A 19,120-nucleotide genomic window follows, 5' to 3' on the forward strand; every position below is an offset into this window, starting at 1 on the left:
GTCAGTAATTATTGCCAAGTCTCTGCAACTTGATCATATGGTCGCCGAGAAGCAGCCTAAACGCGGAGACCAAGTCTTGGGTATCTCTTTCACGCACGCTGTGGACGTAAAAACAGACGCAACTGTGGAAAAGTGTAGCTATAAGAATCCCAAAGTGATTCCTTGTAATTCATAGGTATTGAATAAAGTTAAATTAATCTCTTTTGCATATTCTGATCAGGAGTTCAAACATGGAGTGCAGGAAGTTCCTGATTACCCTTCGTTCAGCTCAAGATCTTGTGGACGTCCGAGTAAGATTCAGAATGAAAGTTTACGCCCAGATTTCATTCGCTGGCGATTCCCGAACAAACAGAAAAACCCCAGTGGACAAAAAAGGGAAGACCGACCCCGCATGGAACTTCACCACTGGATTCACAATAGGCAATGAGGCAATTGAATACCAAGGCGTCATGCTTGTCATCAAGCTATACTGCAGCCGGACTCTAGGAGACCGGTACGTCGGTGAGGTGAGAGTATCTTTCAAGGACCTGTTTGATGGTGCCGCGCCCACCAGCCAAGGCCGCAGATGCGGTATTGTAAGTTACCCAGTGATGAGAGGTGCAGCGGATTCACAGGGGCTGTTGAACTTGTCATACTCTTTCGGTGGTATAGTGATGGTTAAGAAACCATCTCATGTCTTGGCCAGATATTTGGCGGTTGCTGGTATCGTTATTGTGAGAGTGGTTTTAGAGGTTACCTTAGGAACAAGCCTCAGTCTCGAGATTCCATTCTTTGGAGAAGATGTTCCAATTGAACTCCGTGAAAGTGTATGATATCCGTATTCAACCCAAATTCTGAGCTTAAGCTCTTAGAAAAATTAGTAATTTAATATAATATTAAAACTTGGTGTTCAACCCTTATCCATAATTTATCTTCATTTTTTTTTTTTTTTTTTTCTTTTTTCCTTTGAAGTTTCCAAAAATTAAACATAACCCTAAAAAACTGTCATAAATTAAAAAATAATAAACAAATGTCTTATCAAACCAAAAAATAGTAATAACACTAAGATTATGTCATTTTTTATTACTTCAAAAAAAATTAAATTTGATGTAGTATGAAAATTTTAATATCATCTATTTCTAAAAGTCGTTACTTTTTAAATTTAAACTTGTAAAAATTATTGTATTTTGATATATACTTGTTTTTTTGAAAGAGAAAATATAAAATATATCCAAACACAGCCATGACCTACAAGTCTCGAACTTAATTAGACTTTTCAAAGAACTAGCATGCCATGTTATTGGACCAATTTTCAAAGAAAGTGATGTGGCAGGAAGGCTCTTCCTCCCTTCCTTCCTTCTTCCCCTTCTCAATCCCTGTGGGTAGCCCTGAAAAAACCATTCCTCCACTTTCTCAGTGGAAGGCGTCTCCTGCCAGCTGCCAAAATGTCCCCCTCAAGAGTGAGAAAATATGGACAGCCGCCAAAATGTCCACCTCAAGGTGGTCCTCAAGAGTGAGAAAATATGGAGCCTAAAATAATGGTCCACAAATATGAAAATCTTTGGTATTTTCTTTTATATTTTTAGAGTCATTTTTTATTTATCTTTTTGCATAGTAATTAAATATAAGAAATTTATTTATTTTAATATTCTTTCTACTTTCATCAGAATTAATTTTGAGCATGCAACATAAGTAATCCCAATAAAATAAAAAAAATAAAAACTATTAATTTTACAGCTTAACATATAAATTTATGTAATTAAAGATTTTATCAAAAAATGAATATATAAAAAATCTCTTTTATAAAAAAATAAATTATTTATTTATTGAATATGAATCCACCCGTATTTGTAATTTGTATTTCCCCCATTTATTTGTAAAATACGAATTCAAATTCTGGATATCTCCCATCAAATGTTTCCTACTTTTCCTATTTATAGAGTCATTTTTAGTCTATTTAAAAATCTCTTTTCTATTATCATGATTCCATAAGAACCGCTTTTGGTATATCATGATTCCAACAAGAACCACTTTTGTTGTGGTACAAGAGATCTTTCTCATAATCTTTAAGTTATGTTTGATTCTTGGCAAAGTATTAAGGAAAAAAAATGTTTAGTCATAGAAATTACTAGGAAAAAAATGTTAAGGAAAATTATTTTCTTATATTTGGTTTTATTATGAAATATGTCAAAGAAAATCAAATATAAATAAAATTATTAAAAAAATTATATATTTTAAAATTATTTAGTTTTTATATATAAGAGTTATATACATGAAAAGTTTGAATAGTATATAAAATAATTTATCGATATTAAATCTATTTTTTATTTGGAGAATCATGTAAAGCTTTACTAACAAAAAAATATATATTTTTAAGTACTTTTAAAAAGTAAATTTATAAACATGCACTCCAATAGTAACATGAACAAAATTTCAAAATTGTCCTTAACTTTTCTACCTTCCATAGCTTGTCGTTAACTACTATACCTAAAAAATTGACATGACAATTGAAAGAGCTTATAATTGTCATTTTAAAAAAAAAAAAATTGACATGGGGAGATCAACCATCCCACATAAATTTTTTTTTTTTTTTTCCCTTTCTTGGTTTTACCATGCTCAGTTTTGGACATAAAATTCGATTTCAAAGATAGGAATGGCAGGCAAGAATTTTCGGATACTTGTTCTAATCTTATTCTATCTTGTCCTTTATAGGATGAATTTGGGGAAAAAAATTTTAAAAAGTTTAATTTGAGATAGGTTAGGGTATGATTTTGTCCCACTCGAATTATATATATAATGTTAAAAAATTATTTTAATTGTTTTTTTTTTCTCATTTTCACCTTTTTAAACATATACAATAAAAAAAATTATTTTTCACAAAAAAAAAAATTATTTATCTATAATTATTTTATTTTTAATATAAATTACAAAATTTAAAGTTGAAACAACTTGAAAAAATAAAAAATAATGACAAAGATCAAAGTGGGGTAGGTATAGACCATTGATACCACCCCATTAAAATTTTTTTTTTGAGTAAGTACAAGAATAGATATAAATAAACAAGATATGGTCGAAATAGGGTAACTCGTTTCAAACCCATTCTATTACCATCCAAGTACCATAACAAATTGGGGTTTTAACATGAACTATTTTGTGATCAAAAGAAAGCATTTCATGGTAAAAGAGTTCTTCCCATAAAAAAGTTATTTATGGTGAGTTCACTTATATAAATTTGTAAGTAATTATCTGTAACCATAAAAATGATATTTGTAACATAAAGATGAACTTAGCTAAAAACAATCAAAATCCCTGTTATTTTTCACAAGAGATGGGACCAAACCACACAAAAGACAAGCAAGGAGAAGCAGAACTTATTTCTTTATTTTTGGATATACAAAAACATTGAAGAGTAGCATCTAAATAGTAGTCATAATTCTGATAGAGCATTCCGGCCTCTACAGCTTCTCTAACAAACAAGAGAAGACCCTTTTTCCAAATTTTGTCCACAAACTTTGCTAGCTTTAGCTTATGACTCAATTACCACCTAGGGTTGGCTATGACCAGCTTAGAGAGAGAGACAGAGATGAGGGTTAATTTAAATCAACAAAAAGAAAGCTTACTACCTCACCAAGTTAAATACCAATATGAGCTTAAAGATCCCCGCCCCTCCATAAAAGCAAATCCTGAGGTATCCATGTTCATTACACTTATTAGACATGTCCAGAACTACTAGTTGAGTCCTCATTTTACCACTTCCCTTGTGTGCTCTTCTTTCGTGTACTCACATGCATTGTCCTTAAAGATAATAGAATAGGAAGACTATGTTTAGTTTATGGAAAGTTTGGAAAATACGAAAAAAAGAAAATAAAGATAAAAAGTAGAATGAAAGAAAAAGTGCAAAAATAAATAAATAAATCTAAAGTTAATATATTGTTTTTATATCTTACCTCAAATTCATTTCATTTATTTAACTCTTTTATATAAAAATTAAATAATTTAAATATATATAAATTTTTCAATAATTTTAATTATATTTATTTTTTTTTCATATTTTTTTAAGGGAATCAAACATAGTTGAAGAGTATTAGAACTTTCAATAAGTTGGCTATCACAAAAGGTTTGATATGCTATATATATTTTCACAAGGTAAAACGAAAGCATAAATATTAAAATAATGGCAACCAATTACAGAAGAAACATTACCTTTTAACTATAGCATCCAGCTGCATATCCACTCGTTACTCACAAGGAGCAATAAAAGATAAATCCACAAGAAAAGTTTGTTCTGTTTAGTAAAATTAACATAACTTGCAAATATACCATAACTAAGAAATTGGGAAAAATGTACAAGTTCATACCAATCATATCACCGGATAAGGACTTTGCAACCTTAAAACCTATATTTACTTGCAACAAGGCAAATTGTCCACCAAAAGAGTCAAGAATCCTTCTTGTTCGTCTAAGCGAATGATCACTACATCCAAAAATAAATAAAATAATTATGGGATTAGATAAAATGATTCTTTTGTTGAAAATGCTAAATGAAGCACCGTAAAAATAAAAAAGAAAGTGAAAATACCTTAACACACCGATAATGTGGGGGCAACAAAAGTTTTGATACCACTTGTTGCATATGTGGAAGTTTTTTTTAAAAGAATATAAAATAAAATCGTTCATACGGAATGGTAGATAAGGTTTTAATATAATTTAACTAATCATACCTACCTTTATAGATGAGAGATAATATTTCACTATAAAATAAAGAACATTAAAAGGATAAATCGAAGCAGATAAGAAATAACATTCCACTATATAATAAAGAACAATTCAACAAATAAATCAAAATATATATATAATTATTAAGTCCCAAAACATCCTACATTTTCTTACTTTTTATACTTTTACCCTAAATCAAGAGTCATTCTACTTCATTAGGTACTTTTTACTCTTCCTTACATCTACCCAATGATCAAATTAAGAAAAATTTTACTTCAATATAGTATCAGAACTTAGTTTGGTAGGATGTTTCTGATTCGACCCTTTTTCTGTAATTTATATTCATGTGATGCAATATTGGTTGATCCCTCTCTCCGCAATTTATATTTTCCCTAATTTTTTTGTTAAATATGAATCCAAATTCTCCTCGGCAAGAACCCAAATTCTATCTATCCTATATTCTATTTTTCAATCAGTTTCAATCACTTTAGTGTATTTTCTATCATTCATTGTATGTTTCTTATTTGTAGAGCAATGTTTCTTCTAACAAGAATCCCTTTTAGAATGGTATAAGAGATCTTTTCCCTGATCTTTAGTCTATGTTTGGGGAGAGCCATAATTGTTGAATATTCCAAGCTCAGTGAGGGCATCCATCAAGGTTTGACCCAAATATCTGGGAGAGGGGAAAAGCCTACTATAGCAGCTGCATGTGTTCATATGGATAGACAATACAAAAAGAAAAATAAATAAAATAAAATAAAAATACATAAAAAAAAATTTAAATAAAAGACGGGATCTCAAGGATTAGGGTTTTAAGGTGAAAACACAAGAAAGAGAAAGAAGATAGGTTTGAAATTTGATTGATACCCCTTTTTTTCATTTTTATTTTTTATTTTAACTCACTTGCCCTTTGACTCAAAGTAAGAAATGTGTATGATGAGATCAAACTTATAAAACTAGATATATTTAACCTAAACTTCAAGAAAAATAAATTAAATTAACTCCAATTTTAAAGGTAAAAATAATTTTGATAAATCTATTTTACATGGGTTGTAATTTTATACAAATTTAAATTACCTTCCATGATATTAATATGATAAACAAAAAAAGGATGAGATAGGAATATGTTCATATGCTAATATGTTATTATTAAAATAATAAAATATTTTTATTAAAATTATGTTTGAATATGAATAATAATAATTGAAAATAAATATAAACTTTTATTTATTTTTATAAAGAATAAAAATATGCATATCCAACTGTCTAAATTTGAATTTCAATACATACCATTATGGTATGTTAGCATCTGCCTAGATTTTAATACAGTTAACGGCGCCGCTAATTGCCAAAACCCCGACTTTTGCTGTGTAGTGGGAAACGGAGATTATGAATTTCAGACGACGTCGAATTCTGCCACAACAGAATGAAACGGCGGCATTGCTGACCTGCTACAGTGTTTTCTGAGTTCTTCACGAGACGCCATGGACGACGTTGATCGCTTGTTTCAGTGCTTCAAAGGTGGCGTGTCTCCTCCAAGTACTCTCTCTACTAGTCTTTATATAGATAGATATGATCGATTTATGGTATGTTTGGTCGCTGAGAAAATGTGGAAACAAGGAAAAGAAAAATCAAAATTGTGAATCATGGGATGTCTGAATTGGGGACGAGAAACCAAGACCTCTACTTTTTTGCGATTTTCATTATTTGGAAGCCAATATAAAATACTAAAATAAGTTCAGAACTGTTTTCTTGAGCTTTCCTCAGTTTTCTGCCAACCAAAAACGGTGTGCTTGCTTCTCTTTCTTAAATGCTTGGTTAGGGCTTTGTTTTCGTTACTGTGACCGGACATTTAATTAAAGTTAGTAAAAGTGGAATTTTCTGATAATTATGTTTAATCGAAGCAAAATGCGTCCCCAAATTTTCTGATGATTCAATATTAGGGATTTTAGAATTTTTTTCTTGCTTCCTTCAAGTGGATTGGTTTTCAGACTTTCTAGGGAAAAAAATGTTACGCACACATTGGTTAGAACTCACCTTTGAAAACCGACCATCGAAGATAGGGTGCCCAATTGCTTATAAGCCAAATCACTAACCCTTAATTTCTCGATATGGGACGCAATTAGGTCGTTACAAAAACTTCTCCGAAGTTGAAAGATTTGAGTCCACTTTTTAAGGCATGGTGTGCCAGCATTTTCAAGTTACTTTTTCTTTTGGCCCTTCAAGCAAAAATTTCAATGATTTTTTTCTTTGATAAGCATAGACTAAGGAATGGCTCACAAAAACACTAATGATAAAGAACTTAATTCACTTTATTCCATTTGTTTGGGGCTGTTGATACCCTTTTCTTGGCTGACTTTCAGGTGGGCTCACCCAGATAGCCTATGAAACATCCCCTTTTAGTGAACTATGATCCCATAAAACCAAGTTGGAAAAGTATATTCAAATTTTATGAAAACAGTACAATCATTGCATTGGCCGCTGAAAAAGTTCAAGAAAAATTGAAACTTTGTGCACCAACATCTCATTATTAGGCAAAGAAGGGAAAACTTCTCTACTCAATATAACATATTTTATTTTAGGTTAATTTTTCTTTTCCCTTCTTATAGAAGAAAAAACCACTAAACATAAGATTTAAACTTTAATTTTCTTTTCTGTTCATCAGTTTCTCGGATACCAAGTAGAGGAAGTGATAAATGGTGTGAACCTTGGTCTCCATAAAATGAAACAACTTTGTGAAGTTTGAAGTGAATCGAGAATTATGCCTTTCACCATACTATTTCTTGACATTTTGAATTAAACAAGTTACTTTCCCTTTATGTTCTTATGGTAATTGTTTCCTTGTATATTTACCTTGTATTTCAGAATCTGCTATTAAAGAAAGAAAACATAATAAAGAAAAATTGAAGCAAGCAGGTTCAACTCATGAGGCATCTGCATATTCTGATGTTCAATCTCCAGGATCAGCTGGAGAAAGACATCAAAACACAAACAATGTGCAATCCTGCATGAAGGAAGTATATGTTGTAACGACTCACTCCCAACCGTGTAGATATTGTTCACTTTGAACCCAAAGGGGCCCTCACGGCTTTAAAACGCGTCTACTTGGTTAAGAAGAGTCTCTACATATATAGCGCCAGAAACTTTCTCCCTTATCCGATGTGGGACATCACAAACACTCCCTCATGCAGACACAGCGTCCTTGTTGTGTCTCATGAGATTGCGGAGTCAAACAGACAAACACCCCTTACGGGGTCAAACAAACCCCCACACCCCACTCCCAACCATGTAGATATTGTCTACTTTTGACCCAAAGGGGCCCTCATGGCTTTAAAACGCGTTTACTTGGTTAAGAGGAGTCTCTACATATATAGCGGCAAAAACTTTCTCCTTTATCTGATGTAGGACATCACAAACTCATTAAAGGTAAAAAAGTCCTTTTACAATTAAAAATCCTAGATATAAATTAGATTTTCCTCTTATCTTCTTTATTTAGAAAACTTTATCAACCAAAAAACTGAGAATTGAATAACGTAGGGCTAAAGGTCATTGGGATGATTATTTGCCCCTAGTGGAGTTTGCCTATAATAATAGCTTTCAAGCTAGCATTGGGATGACACCTTTTGAGGTGTTATATGGTAGGAGATGTCGATCTCCTGTTTGTTGGGATGATGTTGGAGAAAAGAAACTTTTGGGGCCTGAACTTGTGCAGTTAACTGTTGAAAAGGTCTCTTTAATTAAGGAAAGATTGAAAACAACACAAAGTAGATAGAGTGGTATTGTTTATGATGTTCCACATCGGATAAGGGAGAAAGTTTATGACATGATATATGTAGAGGCTCCTTTTAACCAAGTAGACGCATTTTAAAGTCGTAAGGGCCCTTTTGGGTCCAAAGCGGACTATATATACACGATTGGGAGTAGATCATTACAAATGGTATCAGAGCCGATCCTTCACCCCGGTGTGGAGGTTTGTTTGACCCCGTAAGGGGTGTTTATCTGTTTGACCCCGCAATCCCATGGGATACAACGAGGACATTGTGTCTGTATAGGGGGGTGTTTGTGATGTCCCACATCGGACAAGGGAGAAAGTTTCTAGTAATATATATGTAGAGGCTCCTCTTAACCAAGTAGACGCGTTTTAAAGCCGTGAGGGCCCTTTTGGGTCCAAAGCGAACAATATCTATACGATTGGGAGTGAGTCGTTACATATGCTCTGTCTTTCATTTTGTTTTTAGACTTTCGTGTTTTCTCTTTTTTTATGTCGATTGCTTTATGCTTAAAATGAAGTTTCTATATTTTTGTTGCGGGCAGCAAGCAAGCAGGTATCTTGATTCATGGAACAGTCATAACTCATACAGACTGGTATTTGGTTGCATGTAACACCAAGCATCTCATTGAAGCTTGATATCCAGTCTCAATGACTTGTGTGCTCATGCACACACAAATTCTTGTATGTTAAAGTTATATTCAATTAAATATTGTTCCTACAGAAAATAATCATTTGGCTTCTTGAGTTAATCATGAATTTTGAAAGTGATAGCCATTGAATCTGTTTGAATTGTTGGTTGGACATATCATACTTCACTATTTATTACTTATTTTAATGGATGGTTTGATTCTATATATCATTATTCCTTCATCTTGGTCCTAGAACAGTTGAAGCAGAGAGGTTTAATTGTCACAAGCACATTTCTCCAATCATATTACTGGATAAGGACTTTGCAAGCTTAAAACCTATATTTACTTGCAACAAGGCAAATTGTCCACCAAAAGAGTCAAGAATCCTTCTTGTTCATCTAAGCCAATGATCACTACATCCAAAAACAAATAAAATAATTATGGGATTAGATGAAATGATTCTTTTGTTGAAAATGCTAAATGAAGTACCGTAAAAATAAAAAAGAAAGTGAAAATACCTTAATACACCAATAATGTTGGAGCAACAAAAGTTTTGATACCACTTGTTGTATATGCGGAAACTTTTTTGAAAGAATATAAAATAAAATCATTCATACACAAAGGTAGATAAGGTTTTAATTTAATCCGACTGATCATACCTACCTTTTTAGATGAGAGATAATATTCCTATATAAAATAAGAACATTAAAAGGGACCGATCAAAACAGATAAGAGATAACATTTCATTATATAATAAAAAGACAGTTCAACAGATAAATCAAAATATATATAATTATTAAGTCCCAAAACATCCCACATTTCCTTACTTTTTATACTTTTACCCCTAAATCAAGAGTCATTTTGCTTCATTAGGTATTTTTTACTCTTCCTTACATCTACCCCATGATCCTTCTTACTCCATTGAGTAATATCTCTCGCTCTTCATCATATCTTTATGCATTATGTATAGTTTTCACAAACCTATATCGCTCATCATTTTTTTCTCCATTATAACTTAAAATATTTATAGAGATATTTGGACTAATTTTCCTCATTATATAAAAATTTTAATTTGAAAATATTATATATAAAATCTCTTGTCAAAAAGGAAATATATTTCGCTTTGGAATACACTACTCGATCAAGGCATTCAAACTCCCACATGCTCCCACCCTGCTCATACACCTCATTCCACCACCTAAGCCCCACAAAGATCCTTCCACTAACGTTCTTGACTACCCAAGTCAATGTCTTATCTATGCAATAAAGTCCACATCTGTCCTTATAAAGCCCCTCGTTTCAATGATATATTTGTTGCAGAGACAACTAATTTTGTAGAAGAAAGATATAATGCAAAAATAGCTTCAAAAAACCAACTAAACCTCTAAATCAATGTATATAGAACAAGACACAAGCAGGAAAGGATTTTCCTTCAAGCAAGTTTAAGTAACTGTCCATCAAGAAAATGGCTTCCATGATTCCGTCTAAACAATAGAAACTCCAAAAAGTGGAGTAGGGTGCACGAGATCAAATCGAGATGTTTCACGACCCAAATTCCGGGCGACCCAAAATTTGGTCCATGACCCCATGTCAAAGGTTTGACCCTAAGGGTTTCTCATACTCCACGATGGTAGTCAACCAAAACACTCTGAATTTTTTTTTTTCCACGTATAAACAGCACTAAGGTTCTCACCAACTAACAATATTTCAAACATTACTCAAATGCATCAAGATTTAATAATTATCATTACAGTCCAAAATAAAAGTTCATAGTTAATCCACTTAATCAAATTAAGGTCTCATTACACATTCATAGTTCACAATTTATTAAAACAAGTTCCAATATCACAAACGCCATAAATAAGACATGTTCCACTAAACCGCTCCAAGGGCATCCTAAAGTCCTCCCTGTCACACCTGTGGATCCTCAGGAGCGATATCTACATCTAAAAAAATGTAAAAAGGAAGGGGTGAGCATTTTCACATTGCTCAGTAAGGTGCCTAACACCCAAGGGGTTACGAGGAATTACTAAGTTACACAATAACATAAAAAATAAAAAATAAAAACATTTCAACAACATTGATCAAGCCCCATAATTTAATATACATAATTATACACAATTCCACAATATTCAACAAATAAATGAAATGCATATGAACATATGTCACACAGTCATACAATGCACTATCGTTCTCGAGCTTTCACCGAAGGATACGCGTCCGCACCCAAATACATTCCCCATTCGGAGTCTTCTCAGAGTAAACTTTTGGGTTTTTCACCCTGGGGATCTCTCTCCCTTCTTAATTCGCTTCATACGGATTTTCACTTTTCATCATTATTTCATATTTTTTTTCTTTCTTTTTTCCATTTCATACACTTTTCACAATTTTTATCTTTTCTTCACACAACCATGATGCAAATGTATGTTACAATTCCAAAATTTCTCAATAATTTCAACAACTTTAACAATTCCAACATTTCCAATAATCTAATAAAATAAATTTTCCACATTACAATTTCCAAAAATATTCCAACAAATTTTCAAAATTTCACATATCAATTAACTTGAAATTATACCACACTTTCGGAATTTTTCAATAATTCTAATAATTTCCAATATTCTAAATTAATCAATTCTCCACAATAAAATTACAGAAAATATTCCAAAAATTCTCAAAAATTCACATACTAATAAATTTGAAATTATACCCTAATTTTAGAATTTTCCCACACTTCTAATAATTTTTAACAATCCAAAACAATTAATTATCAACCAAAAATAAATTCCCGAAATTACAAAAATTCCTAAAAAAATTCCAAATCATCCAAAAAAATTCCTACAACACCAATATTATCTACTTAACTCAAAATGACAAGAATTATAATTTTTTTCAATGAAAAACGCATTTAATTAAAGTTTTAGGGCTAAGTTCATCTACCACAGAATTAAGAATTTGACAGTTAAAATCAAAATCGGTCATCGTAGAATTGTTTCTCTTATCGAGTAGAACACCTCCTCAAAATTTGGGCTGAAACGAGCATCGTTCGATCGTCCAAATGGTGGGTCAAAGTTCCAGCGACAATGAGATTCTCCACAGTCCGCAAGTCTCCTTCTCTACGTTTTTTTTTTTTTTTTGTCCTTTTTTTTCAGTCACCAGCTGCTCAAGCCCAGTCCAAGGCCCAATGAAGTAATTCCCTTTCGTTTTAACAACCAACAGTTCACGGCCCACTATCCAACTTTTTGATTTATTATTTTTTTCTTTTATTTATTTTCATTTACTTATTTTTTATTTCCAAATTCTTTTTTTTTATAACATACAATTTAATTTATAAAATGCCAACTCAAAAATTTAATTTTCTCAATTTTATTAATAAACAATTTAATTTAATTTTTTTAAAATTAATTCTAATTAATTTTAACTAATTCACTTTTCATTTTCTTTTTCAGAAATTTTCAATTTCTAAAATCTCAATAAATTTTTTATCCTAAGACTCACATGGTACAAAATTTTCAACTCACCTAATTGACCAACATAATAAATCGAATTTCACCAATTTAAAATTAACATTTATTCTCCAAACACTTCTCATTTTCACTTTTCAACCACCACACACAAAAGAAAGACATTTTAAACTAAAATTTTCAACGTGACCTAAATTATCAGTCAATGTGTGAGACCCTTATAATTAATGACATTAGGTGTGAGACGACCCTTATAATTAATGACTAGTTGTGAGACATCGAGTGTTTGACAGGATGAACATGCAAAAGAATTGTTGATAAGAAAGAATCTCTGCAGCTCCATTAAAAAAGTAGGTCATGGTCTTTGACTATTCCAAGAGCTAACCAGTTCACGACTTGACCATCAACCACTTAAAGCAAAGTCTTTTGGGCTTTAGCAATATTACATACTTAGACTATAGTTGCATTTCAATTACATTTGTCAAAAAATTGATAAAATTACATACTTAGACCCATTAAAATCTTAAAGAAATCTTCCCAAAATAATATGAGAATTTAAGATTAATAACATATCTTAATTAGGTTATTTATGAGAATTTGAGAGAAAAATAAATTTCCTCGTACACTTTTAAAAAAAAAAAGACTTTTTCATAGTAATTAAATATAAGAAAGCTATTTTTGAAGATTAAATTTAGTTTCAGATTTTCTTAAAATATGAACAATTACTGCCAGTAATCATTGGTTGGCCGCCAAGTCTTCTGTAATTGATTATGTGGTTGCCCACTTGCCCACTTGCCCACATGCAGCCTAAACGCGTAGACCAAGTCTTGGGATCTCTTTCACGTACCCTATGGACGTAAAACCAGAAGCAACTGAGGAAAAGTGTAGCTATAAGAATCCCGAAGTGATTCCTTGGAATTCATAGGTATTGAATTAAGTTGAATTACTCTCTTTGCATCTTCTGATCAGGAATTCAAACATGGAGTGCAGGAAGTTCCAGATTGCCATTCTTTCAGCTCAAGGTCTTGAGAACGTCCGAGAAATATTCAGAATGAAAGTCTACGCCCAGCTTTCAATCCCCGGCAATCCCGAAATAAAGAGAGAAACCCCAGTGGACACAGAGGGGGAGACCAACCCCGCATGGAACTCCACCATTGGATTCACAATAGGCAATCAGGGAGTCGAACACCAAGGCGTCGTGTTCGTCATCAAGCTATACTGCAGCCGGACCCTAGGAGACCGGTACATCGGTGAGGTGAGCCTATCTTTCAAGGACCTGTTTGATGGTGCCGCACCCACCAGCCAAGGCCGCAGCAGCGGTATTGTAAGTTACCCAGTGAAAAAGGGTGGAGCGGATTCACAGGGGGTATTGAACTTTTCTTACTCTTTTGGGGATATAGTGATGGTTAAGAAACCATCCCTTTTCTCGCGCAGAAATTTGGCAGTTGCAGGTATCTTTATTGTGAGAGTGGTTTTAGAGGCTACCTTAGGAGCAAGCATCGATCTCGATATTCCATTCTTTGAAGAAGATGTTCCTATATGTTAACGAGCATGATAAGCATATCGAGCTCAATCAAACTTGGTTTGATAGGATGTTTCAGATTCGACCCTCTTTCTGTAATTTACATTTCTACTACTTGTTCTGTAAAAGCTTAACCTTTAGTGTATGGTGGGAGGTCTTGGTGTCAATCACTTTAGTGTATTTTTTAGTATTGATTGTATGTTTCTTACTTGTAGAGCAATGTTTCTTCTCTTCAAAGATCTCCATGATTCCAACAAGAATCCTTTTAGAATGGTATAAGAGATCTTTTCCCTAATCTTTAGTCCATGTTTGGGGAGAGCCATAAATGTTGAATATTCCAAGCTCAGTGGCATCCATCAAGGTTTGACCCAAAGATGTGGAAGAGGGAAAAGCCTACTAGGGCTGCTGCAACTGTTCATAAGGATAGACAATACTAAAAGAAAAATAAATAAACTAAAATAAAAATACATAAAAAAAAATTTAAATAAAAGACGGGATCTCAAAGATTAGGGTTTTAAGGTGAAAACACTAGAAAGAGAAAGAAGATAGGTATGAAATTTTACCGATACCCATTTTCATTTTCATTTTTTATTTTGACTCACTTGCCTTTTGACTCAAAGTAAGAAATGTGATTTTCAATTTTTATTTTGACTCACTTGTCATTTGACTCAAAGTAAGAAAGGTGTTGAAATTTCAAACTTACAAAAATAGATATATTTAACCTAAACTTTAAGAAAAATAAATTAAATTAACTCCAATTTTAAAGGTAAAAATAATTTTAATAAATCCATTTTATATGGGTTGCAGTTTTATATAAATTTAAATTAGCTTCAATAATATTAATATGATAAACCAAAAAAGGATGAGATAGGAATATGTTCATACGCTAATATGTTATTATTAAAATAATAAAATATTTTTATTAAAATTATGTTTGAATATGAATGATAATAATTTAAAATAAATATAAACTTTTATTTATTTTTATAGAGAATAAAAATATACCTTTACAACGGTCCAAATTTGAATTTCAATACTACCATTATGGTATGTTAGCATCTGCCTACATTTTAATACAGTTAACGGCGTCGCTAATTTCCAAAACCCCGACTTTTGCTCTGTGGAGCGGGAAACGGAGAGTATGTATTTCGGACGACGTCGAATTCTGCCACATCAGAATGAAACGGCGGCGTTGCTGACTTGCTACAGTGTTTTCTGAGTTCTTCACGAGACGCCATGGACGACGTTGATCGCTTGTTTCAGTGCTTCAAATGTGGCGTGTCTCCTCCAAGTACTCTCTCTACTAGTCTTTATGTAGATAGATATGATCGATTTATGGTATGTTTGGTCGCTGAGTAAATGTGGAAACAAGGAAAAGAAAAATCAAAATTGTGAATCATGAGATGTCTGAAATTGGGGACGAGAAACCAAGACCTCTACTTTTGTGCGATTTTCATTATTTGGAAGCCTATCTAAAATACTAAAATAAGTTCAGAACTGTTTTCTTGAGCTTTTCCTCAGTTTTCTGCCAACCAAACACGGTGTGCTTGCTTCTCTTTTCTTAAATGCTTGGTTAGGGCTTTGTTTTCGTTACTGTGACCGGACATTTAATTAAAGTTAGTAAAAGTGGAATTTTCTGATAATTATGTTTAATTGAAGCAAAATGCGTCCCATATTTGCTGATGATTCAATATTAGGGATTTTAGATTTTTTTCTTGCTTCCTTCAAGTGGATTGGTTTTCAGACTTTCTAGGGGAAAAAATGTTACGCACACATTGGTTAGAACTCACCTTTGAAAACCGACCATCGAAGGTAGGGTGCCCAATTGCTTATAAGCCAAATCACTAACCCTTAATTTCTGACGCAATTAGGTCGTTACAAAAAATTCTCCGAAGTTGAAGGATTTGAGTCCACTTTTTAAGGCATGGTGTGCCAGCATTTTCAAGTTACTTTTTCTTTTGGCCCTTAAAGCAAAAATTTCAGTGATTTTTTTCTTTGATAAGCATAGACTAAGGAATGGCTCACAAAAACACTAATGATAAAGAACTTAATTCACTTTATTCCATTTGTTTGGGGTTGTTGATACCCTTTTCTTGGCTGACTTTCAGGTGGCCTCACCCAGACAGCCGATGAAACATCCCCTTTTAGTGAACTATGATCCCAAAAAACCAAGTTGGAAAAGTATATTCAAATTTTATGAAAACAGTACAATCATTGCATTGGCTGCTGAAAAAGTTCAGGAAAAATTGAAACTTTGTGCACCTACATCTCATTATTAGGCAAAGAAGGGAAAACTTCTCTACTCAATATAACATATTTTATTTTAGGTTAATTTTTATTTTCCCTTCTTATAAAAAGAAAAAACCACTAAACATAAGATTTAAACTTTAATTTTCTTTTCTGTTCATCGGTATCTCGGAAACCAAGTAGAGGAAATGATAAATGGTGTGAACCTTGGTCTCCAGAAAATGAAACAACTTTGTGAAGTTTGAAGTGAATCGAGAATTATGCCTTTCACCATACTATTTCTTGACATTTTGAATTAAATAAGTTACTTTCCCTTTATGTTCTTATGGTAATTGTTTCCTTGTATATTTACCTTGTATTTCAAAATCTGCTATTAAAGAAAGAAAACATAACAAAGAAAAATTGAAGCAAGTAGGTTCAACTCATGAGGCATCTGCATATTCTGATGTTCAATCTCTAGGATCAGCTGGAGAAAGACATCAAAACATAAACAATGTGCAGCCCTGCATGAAGGAAGTATATGTTGTAACGACTCACTCCCAACCGTGTAGATATTGTTCACTTTAGACCCAAAGGGGCTCTCACGGCTTTAAAACGCGCCTACTTGGTTACGAAGAGCCTCTACATATATAGCGCCAGAAACTTTCTCATGCAGACACAACGTCCTCGTTGTGTCCCATGGGATTGCGGGGTCAAACAGACAAACACCCTTTACGGGGTCAAACAAACCCCCACACTCCACTCCCAACCGTGTAGATATTGTCTGCTTTTGACCCAAAGGGGCCCTCATGGCTTTAAAACGCGTCTACTTGGTTAAGAGGAGTCTCTACATATATAGCGGCAAAAAATTTCTCCTTTATTTGATGTGGGACATCACAAACTCGTTAAAGGTAAAAGAGTCATTTTATAATTAAAAATCCTAGATATAAATTAGATTTTCCTTTTATCTTCTTTATTTAGAAAACTTTATCAACCAAAAACAGAGAATTGAATAACATAAGGCTAAAGGTCATTGGGATGATTATTTGCCCCTAGTGGAGTTTGCCTATAATAATAGCTTTCAAGCTAGCATTAGGATGACACCTTTTGAGGCGTTATATGGTAGGAGATGTCGATCTCCTGTTTGTTGGGATGATGTTAGAGAAAAGAAACTTTTAGGGCCTGAACTTGTGCAATTGACTGTTGAAAAGGTCTCTTTAATTAAGGAAAGATTGAAAACAACACAAAGTAGACAGAGTGGTATTGTTTATGATGTTCCACATCGGATAAGGGAGAAAGTTTATGGCGTTATATATGTAGAGGCTCCTTTTAACCAAGTAGACGCATTTTAAAGCCGTGAGGGCCCCTTTGGGTCCAAAGCGGACAATATCTACACGGTTGGGAGTGGATCATTACAAATGGTATTAGAGTCGATCCTTCACCCCGGTGTGGAGGTTTGTTTGGCCTGTAAGGGGTGTTTGTCTGTTTGACCCCGCAATCCCATGGGATACAACGAGGACGTTGTGTCTGTATAGGGGGGTGTTTGTGATGTCCCACATCGGATAAGTGAGAAAGTTTCTAGTAGTATATATGTAGAGGCTCCTCTTAACCAAGTAGACGTGTTTTAGAGCCGTGAGGGCCCTTTTGGGTCCAAAGCGGACAATATCTATACGATTGGGAGTAAGTCGTTACATACGCTCTATCTTTCCTTTTGTTTTTAGACTTCCGTGTTTTCTCTTTTTTTATGTCAATTGCTTTATGCTTAAAATGAAGTTTCTATATTTTTGTTGCGGGCAACAAGCAAGCAGGTATCCTGATTCATGGAACAGTCATAACTCATACAGACTGGTATTTGGTTGCATGTAACACCAAGCATCTCATCGAAGCTTGATATCCCGTCTCAATGACTTGTGTGCTCATGCACACACAAATTCTTGTATGCTAAAGTTATATTCAATTAAATATTGTTCCTACAAAAAATAATCATTTGGCTTATTGAGTTAATCATGAATTTTGAAAGTGATAGTCGTTGAATCTGTTTGAATTGTTGGTTAGACATATCATACTTCAACTGTTCTAGGACCAAGATGAAGGAAAAATGATATATAGAATCAAGGCTGAGAGTGGTTTTAGAGGTTACCTTAGGAACAAGCCTCAGTCTCGAGATTCCATTCTTTGGAGAAGATGTTCCAATTGAACTCCGTGAAAGTGTATGATATCCGTATTCAACCCAAATTCTGAGCTTAAGCTCTTAGAAAAATTAGTAATTTAATATAATATTAAAACTTAGTGTTCAACCCTTATCCATAATTTATCTTCATTTTTTATCTTTTTTTTTTTTTTTTTCCTTTGAAGTTTCCAAAAATTAAACATAACCTTAAAAAATTGTCATAAATTAAAAAATAATAAACAAATGTCTTATCAAACCAAAAAATAGTAATAACACTGAGATTATGTCATTTTTTATTACTTAAAAAAAATTAAATTTGATGTAGTATGAAAATTTTAATATCATCTATTTCTAAAAGTCGTTACTTTTTAAATTTAAACTTGTAAAAATTATTGTATTTTGATATATACTTGTTTTTTTTGAAAGAGAAAATACAAAATATATCTAAACACAGCCATGAGTCCATGACCTACAAGTCTCGAACTTAATTAGACTTTTCAAAGAACTAGCATGTTATTGGACCAATTTTCAAAGAAAGTGATGTGGCAGGAAGGCTCTTCCTCCCTTCCTTCCTTCCTTCTTCCCCTTCTCAATCCCTGTGGGTAGCCATGAAAAAACCATTCCTCCACTTTCTCAGCGGAA

General features: G+C 33.0%; 1 protein-coding gene across 2 annotated transcripts; it reads left to right on the forward strand.

Annotated features, from left to right (window-relative positions):
* Window positions 1–88: 88 nt before the first annotated feature.
* On the forward strand, window positions 89–18,554 carry LOC117933796 (protein SRC2-like). 2 transcript variants are annotated; one of them, XM_034855338.1, is made up of 2 exons: window positions 89–154; window positions 242–885. In XM_034855338.1, exon 2 carries the CDS (start codon window positions 303–305, stop codon window positions 810–812), a length of 510 nt encoding a protein of 169 aa, XP_034711229.1. In that variant the 5' UTR covers window positions 89–154; window positions 242–302; the 3' UTR covers window positions 813–885. The 2 variants fall into 2 exon arrangements, with proteins under 2 accessions (XP_034711229.1, XP_034711228.1); XM_034855337.1 differs by lacking the exon at window positions 89–154 and adding an exon at window positions 18,444–18,554 and having other exon boundaries at window positions 220–731.
* The last annotated feature ends 566 nt before the right edge of the window (window positions 18,555–19,120 follow it).

The sequence above is a fragment of the Vitis riparia genome, chromosome 16 (genome assembly GCF_004353265.1).
Source record: "Vitis riparia cultivar Riparia Gloire de Montpellier isolate 1030 chromosome 16, EGFV_Vit.rip_1.0, whole genome shotgun sequence".
Lineage (NCBI taxonomy): Eukaryota > Viridiplantae > Streptophyta > Magnoliopsida > Vitales > Vitaceae > Vitis > Vitis riparia.

Coding starts and splice junctions, on each gene's coding strand:
- LOC117933796 (XM_034855337.1), top strand. CDS start 231: ATGGAGTGCAGGAAGTTCCTGATTACCCTTCGTTCAGCTCAAGATCTT. Junction 732..18,443: donor TTGTGAGAGTGGTTTTAGAG/GTTACCTTAGGA, acceptor GTGGTTTTAGAG/GTTACCTTAGGAACAAGCCT.